The 19,550-nt window shown below is 47.1% G+C and overlaps 1 protein-coding gene across 2 annotated transcripts in view; it reads left to right on the top strand.

The window, feature by feature from the left end:
* Positions 1–19,550, top strand: part of PTPN3 (protein tyrosine phosphatase non-receptor type 3) — a 107,925-nt gene that overhangs the window by 39,294 nt on the left and 49,081 nt on the right. Inside the window, exons 5-10 of one of the 2 annotated variants that reach the window (XM_045780695.2) lie at positions 501–579; positions 4,978–5,022; positions 8,359–8,411; positions 14,133–14,253; positions 15,386–15,473; positions 18,260–18,348. In XM_045780695.2, coding sequence (XP_045636651.1) covers positions 501–579; positions 4,978–5,022; positions 8,359–8,411; positions 14,133–14,253; positions 15,386–15,473; positions 18,260–18,348 — 475 coding nt within the window. The remainder of the gene's footprint in view (positions 1–500; positions 580–4,977; positions 5,023–8,358; positions 8,412–14,132; positions 14,254–15,385; positions 15,474–18,259; positions 18,349–19,550) is intronic. The other variant, XM_087869490.1, reaches the window with a different exon arrangement.

Below are 19,550 nucleotides of genomic sequence, written 5' to 3' on the forward strand. Positions count from 1 at the left end.
TGTCATCAGCTGTGTGACTGAAGGCAAGGCTCTGTGCCTGTTGGTTTATCTGTAAAACAATGCCATCAACATCATCGTAGTCATGGCAATGTTTAAGTTCAAGAACGTACATGAAAATGTTTGGGAAAAGTATAAAATCGCTATCTGTGTGAGATTATGTCCTTATGAATGTTGTATAATCTGTTGATTTAAGGATTTTTAAAATTCCTGCTACGGTAACGGAGTGCATTGTTTTGAACATAGCCCTAAGTTAAACCTGTAGTAGGGAGGGGATAGTACTGCATTCTGTGCTCATGTTGCAAAATACTTGACTCTTTGCAGACTTGGAGATCTCTAAACAATTATCTTGTGCACTCCTTTTTTGAAATTAGTGCTTTTATTGATGAAAAAAGCTGTGGTCTAGTGAAAAAAAAAATGCATCACTTATGGAAGAGTTGCCGCTTACCTGCGTTGACTTTTTCAAAGGGAAAACTTAAATTTGTTTTTGAAAAATGTTGTAGGAGGTTTCCCCTGTACTCTGCATTTTCGAGTAAGATTTTTTATACCTGATCCCAACACACTACAGGAAGAACAAACCAGGTAATCACATTTTTTTTAAGTTTCCTTTGTAGTATATAAAAATGAGTAACCACTAAAAATGTACTCTTTTATCTTATCACTGTGGCCATACACTTCCTGTGGGTATAACCACACCAGCGGTTATGAACCAAGTAAAAATCGGAGGGGTACATATTGAAATTTTCATCCGCTAATTAGCTGTGTCTGGGGCCTGCTTAGTTCCTTATTTGGTGCCATTTGGAGTCCACTGCCATCCACTGCCTCCTACCTCTCCCGCCACCCCAGCCCCTCCCGCCATCCCAGCCCCTCCTGCCCGTGGAGCCTGCAGGCGCTCAAAGAAAGCACTCCGTTCATTGGCTAATGCAGGCAGGGGTTTGGAAGACCAGTTTGCTGAGACAGTCTACACTCCAAATAACACGGTATCTCTGCGGGGCTAGAACAGAGGCCCTTTAGGATAACAAGAGGTATCTGAACTGAGCGTTCTCTGCCAGATCCCCAGTTGGTAGAAATAGAAAGGAATGCAAGCTGGACCAGCTTCTCTCCTGGGTGAATCAGACTGTGCAGGCAAAATGTGAGCCAGATAAGGGAAAGAGAGCTGAGATAGGATTGTTTACCCCTCAGGGCTTGGTGTAGGTCCTGGCCCTTGTTTTGTACTGGCACGTGGGTTTTCTGGGTGGGGAACAGGGTTTGGAATGGAGGGGGCGGGCACAGGAAGGTTGTTGCTGTTTGAACGGTGACCCTGCCTCTACTTCCCCTCCCCCATGGCAACGTTGAGCCCTTTTATTAATGATATGTTTATTTTTCATAGGGAGGGAAATTTCCAGAGGTTTGTTTTTTTTTTTTTTTTTAAACTACGGGGTTGGGGGGCCTTCATGGATTTTCAGGAACATAGACTCCTATTCTGTGTTCATTGTGCCCATGAGACCATCACCAAGAAGGTGACATTAGCTCAGGCATTGAGTATTGTTTTTTGTTTTGTTTTTGAAGGTAATCACATGATGACATTTTAACTTTTAGTATGTTTAAAGGTAAATACTAGTCTATTATTCTGTTTTGCCTTCTTTGTGCACCTTTTCCCTCGCAAGAGCAGACATCTCAGATTTGACTGTTTACTGGTAAGTTGAATTTTAAGCCAGAGTAAGAGATGTCCAGGAGGGCTCATTGGGTCACCATGGGAAGTTCACAGGTGCTTTGAGTTTGCCCCATAATGGCTCCTTATGCTGGTGGACTAAGGGGTTAGTGCAGCAGCTCAGTTCATGAGCCGATGGACACAGAAGGGTAACATAGCTATAAGACCAGGTGTTTGAAGTCACCTTACCAGGCTTCCCCCAGGCCATTACTAAATACCAAGTTCTGTTCAAGGGATGCTTTAAAAACGTTATGATGGATTATATATGCGTGTGTCTATACACGTGTGTGGTTTTAACCAGTGGATTTTAAAATCACAACCACACAGTAAAAATATATTTTGCTTCACAGTGCAGTCCAGACAGATGTTACGGAAGCACATGTTTAATAAACCAAGAGCAAGTGCCGAGCACTCTCACGTTCTCTGTTCTCAGTTTCCTTCCTTTAAAATGCCAACTGTGACCCATTAAATGTATGAGCAACTGATAGGTTCCAACACCAAGTATGAACCGCTCTGCCTAAGCTAGTAATTGTCACCCTTGGTTCTGTCTGACCCCTGTGATGCTGGGGCTGCAGGGTGTGGTGGCCAGCGGGCATGGCAGAGTTCTCCAAACAAAGAACTTAAGTTGTGGGGATTGCTAGGGCTGGCCTAACCCAAGAGTCCCTCTCCAGGGCTCCTCTTGGTCATTGGGCATCCACTTCCCTACCCTCCCCCTAGCCCCCCAGAGAGAAGCTCACTTCTCCTGCAGAGGCTCCCTGTCATTTGAGGGGCATTTGAGGAAATGTAGGAAGTCTGGGATGGAGGGAGGACTTGGGGAGAAACAGGTTGCCTTGGGATCTGTAAGGGTTGTCATGGGTAAGGGGAATTAGACACACTCGGTGAGGGGAGGATGCCAAGAGGCAGATTTGGGCACAAGATGAGTAGTAGACGAATTTTTGTTCTTCCTTAAGTCCAAGATACAATTCAGTTTGTTTGTATCCCTGCTAGAATCCACTGCTTTAGGACTGATACCTGACCCTACCACCCCACCTCCCAATTTAAGATGGGTGGTATCCCCAGGGTTGGAGTAGAGTGTAGCTGTCACCTCCTGGGATTTTGGGCACCAGCTTTCAATGCAACAGGAGCCATAGCAGCCACCCACATGGCTCCTATGGAGCTGGTGGGCAGCCAGGACTGCCAGATCTTTTTCTTATGCCAAGCTAGACTGCCACCATTAATTCACATGTCTTTTTTTTTTTTAACTTAGAGTTTTGCCTATATTCCTGACACACAGTATCCTATTAAGCCCCAGTTCTGTTTTAAATTTTAAAGAAATTTAGCTCTCAAGTGTCAGAGAAAATGGTATTTGTTGTTTTCTCTTTGTTTTCTAAAATTCCAGGGAGGCATTCGTTGCTTTTTTTTGTGAAGTTGAGGTCACAAATGGGATACACTCTAGGAGTGATCTTTATATTTCTGAAGTCAGGTGTGCTGACGTCTCTTCTCTATGATTTTTTTTTCTAATTGTTAGACCTCTCCTTGCCTGGGAGCCTCCACAATGGCTGTTCCTGATAAATCTAGGTCATTGTACACAGAATTGCATTTACTGGCGGTCTCAAAATGAGGCTCCTTCAGGATTCCCAGGAGACCCCCTAAATTTGGCCTCCTTCCACTGTTACAGCCTCTTTGTATGATGTCATGAGGTTGACTCAGGCAAGGTAGCCTTTGATGAATGGTGATGTCCAGGTTCATATTCTCATTTCTATCCCTAGGAAGATACACTGATTAGCCAGGCTCATCCCTGGAGAGCCAGATTTACCATCGGATTATCTAGCATTCCCTCCCTTTGTTTTTTCCCAGTAGCATTGTAGGAGGAGAGAACACTTAATTCTGGTTGAATGTCAGCTTGGATAAACATGGGAACAAACTAGAAAGGACTAATGATGTTCTCCTAGGTGAAAAAGACAGTCTCCAGTACAGAGTAAGGGTGAATCAGCAAATGTGTGCTACGTGGTATCTCAAGGCTGATCTTCAACAGTGATAACTACAGTCTACGTAAGAATATCAGAGTTAGGAAATTGACCCTAAGCCTGAAGTCATTAGATACATTAGATATATTAGATACATAAGAAATTTGTAGCATAGTCAGGTTTTTTCATAGCGTGAGCGTCCAGGTTAAAATAAGATCTAACTGACCCCATGTTACCTATCTGAATGTCTGTTTCCTCAGAAAGAGGAGGTGGCGTTATCTACTTCAGAGCTGGTAGGAGGCTGAAATGAGGCAGAACGTTATGAATTCCCCGCTCCCGCCCATGTGAAGCATTCATGTCTTGGAACACCAGCACCTTGACCTTTGAACGTATAAACCTGAAGGACTAAGGAGACCCCGTGTGTTTCAAATTGCCAAAATGATTGCTCTCCTGCCCCAGAACACTTCTGCTGCATCTGTATTATATTTCAAGAAGTTTCCCTTTTGTCCTCTTGGCCAGACACTGGAATGTCTATCCCATTTGAATCTGGGCTTTAAAAAAGAGTGGGAGCTAGCAGCCAAGTGGGTGTATGCTGCATCCCTAAATATAAAGCTTTCCATGGCCCTCGGTGGCTGGCGCAGCACTCTTGCTGCTGTCTCTTACCCAGTCCCTGGATGGGGGGCAGATTCACAGGGTGTGGGGCCCAGGATGGGTTCCCAAGCACCGCCCACAAATCAGGTCCAGGGTTTTGACATTGCTGGTGGCTCACAGGCAAGTGCCGAATTCAGCTCGGAGGTCCTGGCAGCTGGGAGCTGACTGATGTTTATGCTTTTGCTCGAGTACCCACAGTTCCCGGGACATAGGAAAAAACTGAGCTGGGTGTTTGCACCCAGCCAAGGAGGTGTCCTCACAGACCCACCTCCTCTCTGCAGCTTCATGCAGAGGGAATGTGGGTGTGTTCTGAACCACTGCCCCCCAGCAGTGGGGGCTGCCTGTGCATGATGCCCGTGGGGCCTGGTGCTCTCGGATGCCCTGAGTTTGATGGGGAATGTCCAGGGTGGGGGTGCCCACTGGCAAGAGCCCCGGCTGATCGTTGGCGGGCTCAACCATCCCTGGGACGGCATGTGCTGGCGTGAGGCTGGTTGGAAATCAGCAGCCACACGGAACCTTTGTTACCAAAGGGGCAACTTTGCAATGTACAGAAGAGCGCCTGAGACTTCAGACGAAAATGTGTGTTTGTGTATTTTGTTTTCCAAATGTACAGATCTTGTCTTTGACTTATCACCTTTCTTTTTTGTATTTCAATTTGAGTACTATGCATTAACAAAAACAATTGTTTCGTAGGCATTTGTATTTCTTACAACTGAAGACGGATATTTGTGAAGGAAGGTAATGAGAATTTCACGTTCTTTCCCTGTCAGTTGCCAGACACTAAAATTCCTGGTTTTAATCTAATGAGCGTGTATTTCTGGAAACAGTATTAAATCTAAACAAAGGGTGGATATTGAAAGCAGCATCCTGTATGACATTATGCTCTGGACATCTGTTTTTAACTCAGTCTTGATTTGGAGAAGCTGAGGACAGATAACTTCATGTTTCAGTTTTACTAGCAAAGGGACAGTTATCTTTCTGGTAAAGACCTGAGAAATGTCACAGGGAGAATGTGAGCCACGCTTCATTCAGGAAGGCAGATCAGGCCTCATTTAGGTCCACTTCCAAGCCCCTTAGTACCTATAGATGATTCATTTTCTCTCCGGGAGACTTTGTGCTGGAAGACGTGAGCGTCTGCCTGTGATGCGGCGCGTCTTGAGTGGCAGGACCATTGCAGGGGCTCGGGAAGGGAGGAGAAATGCCAAGCCTCTCGTCCCTGAGCGCCACCTCCAAAGCCTGACTTTGCCCTGACTTAAAGGAGAACCTGCCGCCCGTGAACTGGTAGAAACAGTCACAGCCTCTTCCCATTCTCCTCGTTCCCTCCTTCCTCCCGCCAGCTCCCCCGAGGAGGGTCTTCAGGAGCGTCTGTGAGGAAGCCCGCCATGTGCTTGGGGGCAGTGGGACAGGAGCCCGTGAGACAACTGGGACCAGTCTGGGCTGTGCAGACTGCAGTTGCCACGAGGGTTTAGAAGGAGGAGTGCAGGCTGGAAGGCTTTGCCCTGCCCCACCCCCTTGGTCCCAGCTGAAAAGCACATGTGGGAGGCTTCCAGGAGAATAGGGGAAGGGGGGGGCGGGTGTCTTCATTCAAAGCTAGACAGGCGTCTTGTGTCCGGCAGGCAGAGGAGAGCTGTGGAGGTTTTTAAGCAGGAGGCCTGTGGCCGGAGCAGCGTCTACAAAGACAGTGCCATGCAAGGACAAGAAGGCTGGAAGAGGCTGGGGGGCTTCTTCTGGACGGAAGGGAGATTCGTGGGCAGGGCCGTGAAGATCCTGGGGTGAGGGAGGGGGAGGAACATTGAGAAACAAGTCACATGTTGAGTTCTGGACTGTCAGAACTGGTGACTGTTCAGAGCTCCTAGAATTAGAGAAATTGTGTGATTTAGCTCCTTGTCTCACTCGGAGGAGGGGGGACCCCCTTCTCTAGCACAGCCACAGGCCTTGGGCCTCTGCTTAAGTGCCCCCATAAACGAGCCCCCCCCCTTGTGAGATAGACTTCTCACATGTGAGGGTGACTCTAGAGCGAAATTACTCACCCCTCTCCTGGGTCCAGGCTGTCCTCTGCAGCAGTAGAAACTTGTCTCTCTCTCCTACGTGCTCATTTCTTTTCCCAGTGAGCATTTTGCAAGCACCTGTTAGGCGATGGGCTCTGTGCTGTGCTGGTCAGATAAGGCAAGGCCTTCACCCCCCAGGAGCTCTAAGTCCAGTGCTCCCCATAGTGAGAATTGGCTGTCTTCATTATTTCTTCTCCCAACACAATACCCCTTGTTAGTTTTGGGTGACACCTGTTGAGGGGCATATCCTGCCTTAAATCCCTGGCATTCCTCGTCAGGTCTGCTGGTGGCCTTCACCACCTCTCTCAGGAGAGGGTCTCATGCTACCAGACACTTCCTGGGTGCATCAGAGTGGGTCTGGCCATTTGTACCTGTGGCTCTTTTGACAGACCGGATGGATCTGGTTAGCCTTCTTCCTGGGTGCCCTGACTTGTTCGAACCATCAGTGGTAGGCAGTTCCCAAGGCATCCTCTCCTTCCAGCTGAGATAGGTGACCTTGGCCATCAGACGGAGACCTTAAAGCCTAGAGGAAAGAAAGGGATCTCTCTAGGGGCCACATTGAATGGCCACGCAGGCTTTCAGCATTCTTTTTTAGTTTGTATTTATACTATTCTTTGGAAATGTTCATTTCTGACATATTCATAGGATTGTTCCTTCCATGTAGATGGAACCTCCTTAGCCTGTCTCCTCAGGTATTCCCCAAATCCCATTCACCTGCTCAGCCTCTAGCAGGGACACTGACTTAGGTTTCCTTGGAGCCCATCTTGGTAGGAGAGCGAGTGGCTGGTGTTTGCTCTCCCCACGGGCACTCTGGGTCTCCAGATGAACAAACAGATGGTGAGTGTCCCTGGACATATCTCCCAACTTGGAGAGGTCATTTAGAAGTTCTGGCATGGAACACCTAGTAACTTGAGGAAAGTTGGGGGCCCCTCACATAGGGAAGGCTACCTTTTTGTGTGGCCTTAGGACAGCACGTAGCACAGCAGACAGGAAGGGGAACCCTGCGCTGGCCAACCTGATTAGTCAGAGACATGGGGGTGACTCACATCTTGGGAATTTCATGAGCTACCATGGAAACAGCACTTTTTCTCCACTTCCCCTGGGGCTGCTGGGAAGAATGCTCTTAAAATCTGTGTCTCCCCACCCTGCAAGCCTTCATTCTCGCTGCTTCTAGTCAGCCCCTCCACAGTGTGTTTCTCCACCTGGCAGGGATCCCTGGCCCAGGTCTGCTGGCCGAGCTCCTAGGCAGATGGTGAAGTTCATGGTTGAACAGAGAGAAGGGAGCAACCAAAGGATTCAAAGTCCGAGTAAGCTGGAGATAGTGTCGTTGGCAGAAACAGGGTGCTTGGAGGGCAGTGAGCCCGAGAAGAAGAGAGCTCAAGTCTAACTAACGTCCAGTCCATGGGTTTCTGGCAGGTGGAAGGCAAACTGGGAGGCGGACAGACCATTCCCTGTAGATCGGAAGCTTCTGGAGGGTAAATAGATTTAGGAATTCTAAGTAACTGTTACTAAGTAATTTAGAACTCAAAGGAGTTTTGAAATTTTAAGATCCTTTTCTATTTTTCCCATCCAAGAGGATGTCACCTTTCTAGAAAGTGGATAATCAAGATTCACGGAGTCTACAGAAGTCAGGGTTTAGTTAGCCCTACGAAAAGTCTCACGTCTTTACTAAAAAGATACGAAGGCTGCCCATTGATCAAAGAGTATAGTTTTTCTCACTTTTCTCTTAGTGATATGAGCCTGACGTTTCTTGACCAGCCAAAACCTCGGCCAACATTAGGCCTCTAGCTTCATGGTATTTGTATTAATGTGTATTACTTTAAACATGACAAAGTTCTCTTTTAATTGTGAATCTTTAGCGTTAACTTATCTTTACTATTTGAGGTATACCCTAAAATTATCTTTATTATGACTTATGATGTTTTTTAATGGTTAATCCAAGAAAGAAGACAGGCGTTCCCCATCATGGCTCTTTCAGGCTGTTGTTGGCTCTTGCGACTTTGCTAATATGTTTTTCTCCTGACAGGTTAACCTGCCCTCTTAACTCGGCAGTGGTTCTAGCATCCTATGCAGTACAATGTAAGTCACCCAGAGAGCGTTTCACAGATGGACAGACTGTTCTGACCCATGTACTAAGAAAGTCACTGGCTTTTCCGTTGGACCAGGTCGCTTCCCCTCTTCCCAGGAATCCTGTTGAGCAAGCTTCTCTCCGGTTGTCTGGATAGTCCCACTTTCACCCTGACTGACACACTCCACCAGCACAGGGATGGTGGTTAGGGAAGGTGTGGATGAGCCCATACAACAGAAGTCACCTATCGCACACTGCATCATGCAGACCCTCGCTTACGTGTTGGATCTCGTAACAAACCCCAGTGGGGCAGATATTTCTACCCGTCACCTCTTAGAGACATGGAGACCAGGTCCCACGGTTAAGGAATTTGCTGGAGGCCCCTCACGCTACTTTCATAGGATCTTAGGGATTTATTTGTAGAGTTTCAGTAGAGCTAATGGGTCATTTGTGGGTCTGTAGCAGCAGTGTCCAATAGAAATATAATGTGAGCCACAGGTAGCATTTTAAGTTTTCTAGTACCCAGTATTTAAAAAGGTAAACGAAATAGGGGGGATTGGCTTTAGTATTTTAACTAATCCAGTATATCCCAAATATCATCATTTTCATATGTAGGCAATGTAAGAAACTAACAAGATATTTTACATTTTGTTTTCATATGAAGTCTTTGAAAACCAGTCCCGATGTTATACTTACAGCACATCTCAATTTGGACCAGCCACATTTCAAGGGCTCAGTAGCCGCATGTTGCTAGCGGCTGCCACATTGGATGGAAAGCCCATATGGAATTTCCCAGCAAGGCCTGTTTAAGCTTAAGAATTCTCTCATTCAGCAAAACTTTGTGGAGAATATATACCACATCAGGCCCCATGGTAGATGCCAGGTGTGCACAATGCCAGAAGGAGGGTGAAGTACCACTGCATGTGGTACCATGTGACGCCAGTGCAGCATACTGACCTAGAAGTTGGGCAGACTTAATGGGAGCCCAGGACTTAAGAAGGCCCCTCTACCTTTCTGTGAGCTCCACACCGTCTTGGCCTGTCCACCTTCTTGGCTGACTATGTGGTAGGGGGCTAAGCGGGCAAGATGGTCAGAGCAGGTGCTGGCTGAATTACTCACTCTACTTTGGTCTCAGAAGCAAAATAGCAGGAGGAGGCTGACAGGGACTCCTGAGGTAGCCTTCAGTCTGTCCACACCCCCGGCTTCAAGGAACAGGAATAGGAGAGGTGAAGAGCAGGGTGGCTGGGCCTGCAGCTCGTCTGCCCACCTGCATGATACCAGGAAGTGGAAGACAGACTTTTAACAGTGACCCTACTCATTAGTCAGTTAAGACCTAGTGTCAGTCTCCCCAGTGAGCCTGCATCTCCTCCCCAGTGGGAAACTGAGAAGAGGTTGCACCAGGGTGGGCCTGGGTAGATTGGAAAGTTCCCCTCTCCCTACAATGCCTCGGAGACAGACCCAGCCACATTGCATCCAGGTGGGAAGTGACACAGCCACAGTCAACCTGTATCCTTGCTGATCTCTAGACCTCATGGCCTCCATCTCCGCCAGACTGATCGGCTGAAGAAACAAGCTTTGCCACATCCCAGAGGGCCGGGAACACTTCTAGAAAGGACATAGCTGTGGGTGCAGTCAGGCTCAATTTAAAGCCTGGCTTCTCCATTTGCCACTTATGTGGTATTACCTCCCTGAATTTCCATTTTTTCATCGGTAAAACAGAGGTGAGGACGGTGACTGTGACAACTCAGAATTGACTATTTGAGTCAGACCACACGTGTGAGGTAATCTGTAACTAGAAACTGTACAGTTGGACCCTTGCCGTTAACTGAGTTGATGAGAGCACACCTGAAGCCATGTTACCTGGGTTTTGGCTCTTCCCCTCATACGTGCATGACCCTGAGCCTCCCCAGGGCTCAGCTTCTTCATCTGTCCAGTGGGGAGGATAACAATGTTTACTTCATGGGGTAGTAGTGAAGATGGAATGAGTTATTCTATGGAAAGCTCTCAGAATCGTGCCTGGCACATGGCGAGTGTTAACTCTCACTCTGTTTTCATGTCTGCCCAGAAGAAAGCTTTCTAAAGAACTGCTGTTGTAAACAGCTCTACTTAGAGGAAAATGTAAGAACCAAATAAGAAAAAACCATTCTAAGCTTCAGTGGTCAGGTTCCCCTTCGCAAACGAATGCTAGACAGGGGGCTAAAGGAATTTATTAGCACCTAAAAAGTACAAACTAGTTTCAGTGGAAATATTAGCATAATTATCATGCTAATAAAATCATGGGTTGTCAGACAAGCATTTTTAAGTATAAGCTCTTTATTCCTTCACGCTCAGGAAGTACATATGTATTTTTCCTCATACTTCTGTGCGTGCATTCCTGCAAGATTAATTCTTGGGTGGGATACTGCTGGATGTCAAACTTGTATCTACTGCATTTCACCAGATTGTCCCAACAGGGATGTGTCATGGGGAGATAAGCCCTACCAGTGATGAGCAAACAAAAAGCACATTTTCTTACTAGGTAAAAAGTAATATAGGCAAATACCTAGAAAGACTTTAGGTTGCCTGTGGCCTCAAGTATTGATGAGGCTCAAAGAATGAAATTTTTAGGAATACGTATTTACCCCATATTGTCCATTGACCTCTGTCACGTGCACCCGCCTCAGGGTTGCACAGACAGACAAAGCACCGCCTCTCTCTGCAAGGGGTCTCCTGCCCGGTGGGGAGGCACAGGTGGGCCAGCGGGTGCTGGCAGTGAGGGTGAGCACCGAGGATGCACTCCATCCTGCGTGGGAGAGAAGCGAGCGAGCCCAGGAAAGCTGCTTAGTCATGACCCCTGAGGAAAGCCTCCAGGGTCAAGTGGGAGATGGATAAATGACATGTAAGGGGCTTATATTACGTTAAGGACTTTCCCGAACAGAACAGTTTAACCGCTTGAAATGCTGCACGTCTGAGTGCCTGGAATATACTCTCTCTTTCCCGCAGAGTATAAAATATTAGCCAGAAGAATGCATGGAACTCAAGACAATGTATTTCCCACATAAACACTCATTTCCTTTTCTTCCTGCTATAATTAGCTTTTGCGTGTGTTGCTTCTCCACAGGGAGGAAAGTGTATTACTCTGGAGGTTGGGGCATGTGGCATAGGAAGCAGATGAAGAATATGGACTGCGGTCAGATGTAGGCTCCAGGTTGCCAGCTGAGCAAAGTGGGCAGGTCCCTTCCTTGAGTCTCCCTTCCCTTAACTGTTTCATGGGGATAAAAGCAATGTCTGTCACTGGGTTGTCATGTGCATCTAATGGGTCCATGGCTTTGAAACCATCATGGGAACCTCCCTGCGCTTTCCGGGTGTTTGCTGATGACTGTTTGACTTTGTTTCCCCCTAGTGGTTAGTATAGCACTTTGCAGAGAGTAGCCCACTAAGATTTTAAGGGAAAACCACCCCACAGGGAGGTTCATTATTCATTTAAGTTCAGATGTTTGTCAATGACTTGACTAAAGACAACCTTGCTCTTCATGTTTGTGGAAAGGCCCAGGGGCTGGGACTTGTTAGCTAATGTGGATGACCAAATCAGGATCCAAGAGGATCTCTATGAGCTAATGAAACCAACAGTAAAATTCAACAGGACTCTGCCTTGAGGCTCAGGAAAATCTCTTGCAGCATTTGGCTGCTTTCTGGGGACATGACCGCTGTTCTCAGCAAATAGCCGGCCAGTAGCCGCTCGGACCTGGCAGGCAGGCTGGTGGGGATGGTGGGAGTGCTTGGCTGGGGCATGGATCACCCAGGTTCTGGTCTTGACTGCAGAAAGTGGCTTCTGTGATGGGGAAGGCCCTTCTCTGGACCAGTTTCTTCCCTTACTTTTATCTGTTTGTTTCTTCCCTTTTAAAATGAATTTACACAAGGTAATTTTAAGGCATTCTCAGACTTTCCTCATTGGGGACTCTGTGTCTGGGCATCTCAATTATTTCCTATAAACATACTGTTGTACACTTCACCGTGTACAGACTCACCTGTAAGCCCCACGTGTGCTCGCCTAATCCAACCTTGACATTTCTGTCCCTAGCTTAGCTGCATTTGGCTGGCCTGAGCAGCCTGTGGTCTCCCCTTGACCACGTCTGCCTGTGTAGATCACTTGGCTTCCTGCCCTCTTCCCCTTCCAAAATTGAACTTGGAGTAGCCTTTTTGGTGTTCGTTCCAAGCACTGCATCCATGAGCATCTGCTGTGCACCATGCATAGGAGCTGGGCCCCTCAGATGAGTCTGCCTCACTCCCAGCCCTCAGGAAGACTAGAAGGAGGAAACAGATCCCTCCGTTACAGTGTGGATCTCAAAGGGCAGCTGTTACGTATGATGTCAGTTGAGGGGGCATGGGGCCACACGGATGTAAAGAAAGACATGCTTGTGCCTCTCCTCTCATCTTTGTGATGAAATCCCCTTAAGCAGCTCCCCGGCTCCTCTCCTTCCCTTCTGAGATTGGCCATGAAGCATCACCGCAGCTTCTCCCAGTCCCCATCCTTGTGACACAGAAGGAGCTATTTGAGTTAGAAATCTGTGTCGAATGGGTACTGTGAAACGTCAGTCCTCAGAAGCCCCCTGGCACTGAAAGCAGCTGCAGGAAGAAATCATCGAAACCTTTGGAAAGATCAAGGTTAATATTTTTAAGAAAAAGATGAAAGTGTCTCATTAAGAAAATGAAATACTAGATCATTTGCCCATCAGAACTAGAACTTGCTTTTCTCCTGTTTTCATAAAGCAGGAAAAACAATCTTGGAGAAGGGAAGCAGGTGTCCTTGGGTCCCCCAGCCGGATCCTTGGCTGCTCCACCCAGGGTCTTTTTCCCAGTCTCAACAGTCCAGACACCCAGATTGTTTGAATCCTCAGGGCAGCCATGTACACTTGAACAAGTTGGCTACTACGCCACTCGTAGGCATACCTGTAGCACCATAGACAACAATAGGTCATGTTTGTAGAATGGTAGTCAAGGCTCTTGAGGGAGAGGTGCTGTTTGGACCAGGATGTATCTGGTAATCCCTCTAGAAGGCCCCCTTCCTCTTCCCTTTGCAGTTGCAGGTTCCCAGTGTTACCCTGACTCTCCTAAGAAGGTTTCCTTCTTCCCAAGAACTCTGCTCTCAGCCTTGCCAGGGCCCAGATCCATCAGCCCCACCCACTCCCATCCTGCATGCCACCCCCCACCCTCCCACTGTGCCACCAGACACATCCTGGTTCTATTTCTTTCACACGTTTCCAAATTCCAGGAAGCTCGTCAAGGTGCAGAGAGTAGACAGGTCAGCATGACCTCTCTTCTGCCCACACCCATTGTTTTAGAGCAGGTTGGTCCAGTGTCGTAATCACCTTGGGGTATTAGAGAGTCTGTCTGCACAGTGCCTGGCGTGGAGGGCGTGGCGTTGTTGAGTGGGCTCCCTTCCGGGTCTGTGTCCAGTGGTAGGGTACAAACTCCTGAGCTCACACAGACTGTGGGTTGAGAACAGGACCTAGCTTAGACTGTTCAAACGTCTGGCCTCAGGGAGAGAGCATTCAGCTGAAGCGTGTACAGCAGTACCTAGCCCATGTAGGGTTCCCATAAAAATGTAGAATCTGGAGAAATGAGCAGCTCTACTGCATGTGGTGGTAGAGCCTCTTAGAAGATGCTCCCAGTGCTTTTCTTGTGATGCCGTCGATGCTTGTAAATACAGACCATACTGAAAAGGCGATTTCCTCCTCATTCTGTCTTGATAGCTCATTTTGGAGACTATGATTCTTCCATTCATCATCCGGGCTATCTTTCCGATAGTCAATTTATCCCAGATCAGAACGATGACTTTTTAACGAAGGTGGAATCCCTCCATGAACAGCACAGGTGAGAGGAGGGGTGGGGTGGCCTACTTTGGGAGCCCGGGTCGGGCATTTCAGACCAGTTCCCTTAGGTTTGATGTGTTGGCTTCCTTTTGCTCACGAGTCCTCTTTTAAGCTGTTGGGGGTTTGTGAACCTTTGCGCTGTTAGGAGGGCAGATATATTTGGCATAACTAGCATTTCTGTAAAGTGCAAAATCCAGTAAGAGTTTAGGGGGATTTACAGTGTTCTTTTTATAGGATGTCGTTAAAATCCGTTAACTCCTAGGGGAAATGCCCTTTTTAAATCTGACTGCCCCACAAATTGACCTGCCCGGCAGACCTTTGAACGGTTGACCACACTTAATAAAACGGGCGGCTCCTTCAGGCGGTCGCAGAACAGAGAGGCAGATGGACAAATGCCGCCAGGCTCTGTGAATCCCATGTCCTCTCTGGGCTCAGGTCACGAAATGGCCTTCGTTCCAGAAGGGAGCCCCAGTCTTCTGCAGCTGCCTCAGGCCCAGCCTGCACTCCAGCAGACGTGCCTGCTTCCGGCCCCTCGTCCTTTGCCTCGTTTTATCAAAGCTGCAGTGGCATCTGTTCGGTCCAGGTCAGATAAGGGCCCTCCGACCGGGAAGGCCAGGGCTCAAGGGACCTGCCATTGTTGGGAAGGCTGGAAAAACCAAGGGCAAGCAACCAGCGTCCCTTCTAAAAGGCACTGCCAGTCCTCCCTCCCGGAATTGCTTCCCAGGCAGAAGCCAGCGCCCTAAAATAGGACAGTGATGTTTGGGTGTTTGAGGCTGCCGGAAGAATAGATAAAGGTGGAAAGACCTGAAGAGCGCCTGTCAAGTAAGCAGCTTGGAACAAGGAGGGTGGGAATTTCAAAAAGTGGCCGTCTTCTGAATCTGAGGGCTGAGAGCCTACCGAGTAAGAAGTAGGATTTAGTAAAGGACTGAGCGGGCTAGATGAGGTCCTCTTCAGTGGACGAGAGAAAGACCTGGTGTAGTAGAATTCAGGGTTAGATCGTTTAAGATTAATAATACAAGGCATTTAAGGACCTGACAGAAATGTTACCAACTTGGAGGGGATTTTTATTTTAAAAATTGGAGTTCTATACTCTCTTGATTGGCAAACTCTGCATCTTCTCTCCTCTTCTGTAGTGGGCTAAAACAATCAGAGGCTGAATCTTGCTTTATCAACATAGCCCGGACCCTCGACTTCTATGGCGTGGAGCTGCACAGTGGTAGGGTAGGTACCCTTGGCCCACTCGGGTTCAGAAATTAACTTCCCAAAGTTCGAAAACCTCTTACAACTGCCTTTGCTAGTGTAATAAAAAAAAAAAGACCTTTTTAAACAATATTGAGAAAATATATAAAGTAATGTCGAGTTTGGTTGGTTATTTATCCAGTGGCTTTTTTCACGTTTCATGTTTCCAGGGGGTGGGGGGATTAGAAACGAGTAGTTTTTGTAAGATGATTTCATGTTTTGGTTAAAGAAACAAAAAAATGTATATATCCATTTTCCAAGTGATACTTTAGTGAGCCAAGGTTTTTGTTGTTTCATCTCAGTGCTGCTCAAAATACAGCTAATAGCTCAAGTATGACAGCTTTTAAAAATCATAATAGTATGATCATGCAAATCAATAAATATTTTAAATTGATTGTGACCTTTTAAATAAAATTGACTAATATCCATCATCTACTGAGAAATTTCTATCTGCCTGACACAGTGGCTTGCTTATTTCCCACAGTAATGCCATGAGGTGAGTATTACCATTACCCCCATTTTACAGATGGAGAAACTGATACTCAGGGACTTCTCAAAGGTCACATAGCAGCTTCAGTACATGACCCCGGCACTGTCTAAGTGGCATCTGACCTTTATATTTTCTACCAGTAAATGGCCCACATCATATCCAAAAGGAAGCAAATACTGGTTGAATACCTAGTAGGTACTAGCCATTGTTCGAGATGCTTTTCTCAAGACCCCAAGGTCTCGTTTAAAGATTATAGTAACCTTGTTAAGTTGGTATGCTAATCATCCCATTTTACAGTGAGAAGATGGAGGCTCAGGGAAGTTGAGCAAATAGAATATTTTTGCAATTCATAGACACACTTTCATCTCTTTTGTGTCCCTTCAATCCTATAACTGTGTGATAGGCAAGTTATGACCTAAGTAATAAGGTAGGGAAAATATATGGGATCTTAGAAAATACCAACATTGGGGGGCGCCTGGGGGGCGCAGTCGTTAAGCGTCTGCCTTCGGCTCAGGGCATGATCCCGGAGTCTTGGGATCGAGCCCCACATCGGGCTCCTCCCCTGGGAGCCTGCTTCTTCCTGTCCCACTCCCCCTGCTTGTGTTCCCTCTCTTGCTGGCTGTCTCTATCTCTTCAAATAAATAAAAATAAAATCTTTAAAAAAAAAGAAAAAGAAAATACCAACTTTGGGACTTGATGGTTAATTTTTATTACATTTGCAAACAATAATTTGTCGTAGAATGTTGTGGAGAACTTTCTGCGGTGGTGAAGTGGGCTTTCTGTGTCTCTGAGTTGATCTGTGCTCTCCCCACCACCTGTGTCCCATGAGAGACCTCAGGCCAGATGATTACCTGCCTGGCTGACACCTCCCAAGGTATCAGAGGGAGTTGGGTTACCTTTGGCTATGCTGGGTCTACCGAAAACCCCCTAAATATCAATAACTTGATACCACAAAGTTCATTCCTCAGTAGGTCAAAAGCTGTGATGGGTCCCAGCCACACTCCAGGGCAGCCTTCCTCCATGTCGCAACTCGGCAGCCAGACTACTTCCTTCCGTCTTGTGGCTTCACCAGCTCCACACGTGGCCTCATGCCTGTGGCGAGCGAAGAGGAAGCTGGAGGGTCGCACAGCAGTTCTTAAATGATTCAGCCCAGAAGAGGCCCATCACTTCTCCTAGAACATTGACCACGACTGGTCACGTGGCCCTGCCTTCTGCACGAACAGCTGGGAAATGTGGGGACAGCATGGGAATTTAGTGAGCAGTGACCGTCCGGGGATGAGTTGCATGGGATTTCAGCTGGGTACAGTAGTGAGTGTTCTCTGGCCTGTCGCCGGCATCAGCACTGTGTTCTTTGGCCAGTTTCTCTAATTCCCCGCGTTCACATCACTGTTCACAAGTGATTTGCCCCACCACCTCTTGGAAGGCAAAAGGGAATGAAAGTTTATTACACCTGCCGCATGTTCTGTAATTTCAGCCCGATAAAAACCCTTGGAGAGGTGGCTTTGGTAATTCTTATTGTACAAAAGGAAAAAAATGAGGCTCAGTAGCCCAAAGTAACACAGCTAGTAAGCGGCAAACCTAACATTCACGCTCAGTGCTAAGTCCGACGGTGCCCCCCCCCTTTTAATATAATTACAAGTATCTGATTGGGTAAATGGGGATATAGATGACTCAAGGGAAGAACCATTTTATTTTTAAATTTTACTGTACTCACCTTGTTCTCAGATGAATTAAAATACCTTATAGTCGCTCTGTCTTCCTGTATTTTCATTGTCTGTGGCAATGCGTAGCACACAGGCTCTTAATGTCGAGTGTATTGGATTTATAGGCAATACTTCTTTATTCGCTGGATTTAAAGTCAGCAGTCTATGCTTCACGACAGCAGATAGCTAACACCTTTTCAGTGATGGGAGTTGAGATGGGTGGAAAACTGTGCAAAGGGCAAGGCCTTTCTGGCGCTAGCATGGTATCTAATTGTTGAAAATGTACAATTGGATGCTTGTGGCAAGAGTCTGTGGCATGATGAGTGGGCCTACCTGGTAACTGTCTAAGCTGGTGGGCCCCAGTTATTGCTCTCAGGCCACATGTGTTCATTTAGAAGAGTCTGCTAAGAGTAGCTAAGTACTTGGGTCTGAAGTATCCTGTGCCTGTTTTCCATAACATTTTCCCTTTGGAGCATATACATACTGCTATTTATAAAAGCGTGGGTGTTTGAGTTACCGGAGGGCATCAGCATGACTGTGCCATGCTGTGAATCTGAGCTCTTCCCTTTTTACAGGATCTGCACAATTTAGAGCTAATGATTGGGATTGCTTCTGCGGGCATTGCCGTGTACCGAAAATATATTTGCACAAGTTTCTATCCTTGGTAAGTGCAAACCAGTTCTAATTATTTTCTGAATCATGCTTTAAAAATATGCTGAACAAAAGAAATGTTATCTCTAATTTTAAACTTTTATTTCTGAAGGAGGATGTGGAGACTTTACCCCTAGGTTTTTACCTCTGACCTCTGGGGTTGACCCAGATTCAGTACTTGGGAAAAGTAGCTGGGTTTTCACCGGCAGCCCCTTCCCCCCCCAGTCACCCTGTGGTCTGGGATACTCTGTGGAAACATGGATAAAATGGTGCAAGGCGGGTTTTGGAGTTAAGGAGTCCTGGGCAGTGCATTGGCCAGAAGTCAGAGAACTTCCTCTGGGCAGAAACTGTATTGTCATTGTGGTTCCTTGGTTATTAGTTGGACTTTTACCAGCTGTTCAGACTTGGATCCTCACAAGACCACTCTGAAAAAAGGCAGTGCTTTCCAAGGACTGCATGGCGCAGGACTTGAAAGCACAGGCTCAGATCTTCGCATTCCTAGTTGAATGATCTTGAGCACTTAGGTGAGGTCACTGAGCCTCAGTTTTGCCATCTGAAAACTGGTTATAATCATACATTTCAGGACTGTTGCAAGGCTTCGTTGAGGGACTGCTAGTAAAGCTTTTAGTGGGGGACCTGGTATATAAAAATGCTGTCTGTAAGGGGCTATAATCGTATTCCTGTGCAAACAATAGAGGAGCTACTTGACACATGGCTAGTAAGTATCGGAGCTGGGATGTGGTCACCCAGGTCCGGCTGGCTGCTGTCTGTCCTCCTGCCGTTCCGCGCTGCCCTCAGCCGCCCTCCCCAGGCATACACCAGCTCAGACAGAGCTGCAGCCTCACCAGAGCAGCTGACCACAAAGAGAGCACGTTGCCCATGGCTCTTATTATTTAAAAGTTACATTGTAGGGGCGCCTGGGTGGCGCAGTCGTTAAGCGTCTGCCTTTGGCTCAGGGCGTGATCCCGGTGTTCTGGAATCGAGCCCCACATCAGGCTCCTCTGCTATGAGCCTGCTTCTTCCTCTCCCACTCCCCCTGTTTTTGTGTTCCCTCTCTCGCTGGCTGTCTCTGTCAAATAAATAAATAAAATCTTCAAAAAAAAAAAAAAGTTACATTGTAATCCAGCGGCCCTCATGTGATGCTCCACTTCGGTCAGCTCCTTGACATCTGGCTGAGGCAACGAGGCCGCCATCATTCCTACCCTGAGGTAAAGT

This window comes from Ursus americanus, chromosome 18 (assembly GCF_024610735.1).
Source record: "Ursus americanus isolate L20-20 chromosome 18, mUrsAme1.1.p, whole genome shotgun sequence".
In the NCBI taxonomy this organism is placed as follows: domain Eukaryota; kingdom Metazoa; phylum Chordata; class Mammalia; order Carnivora; family Ursidae; genus Ursus; species Ursus americanus.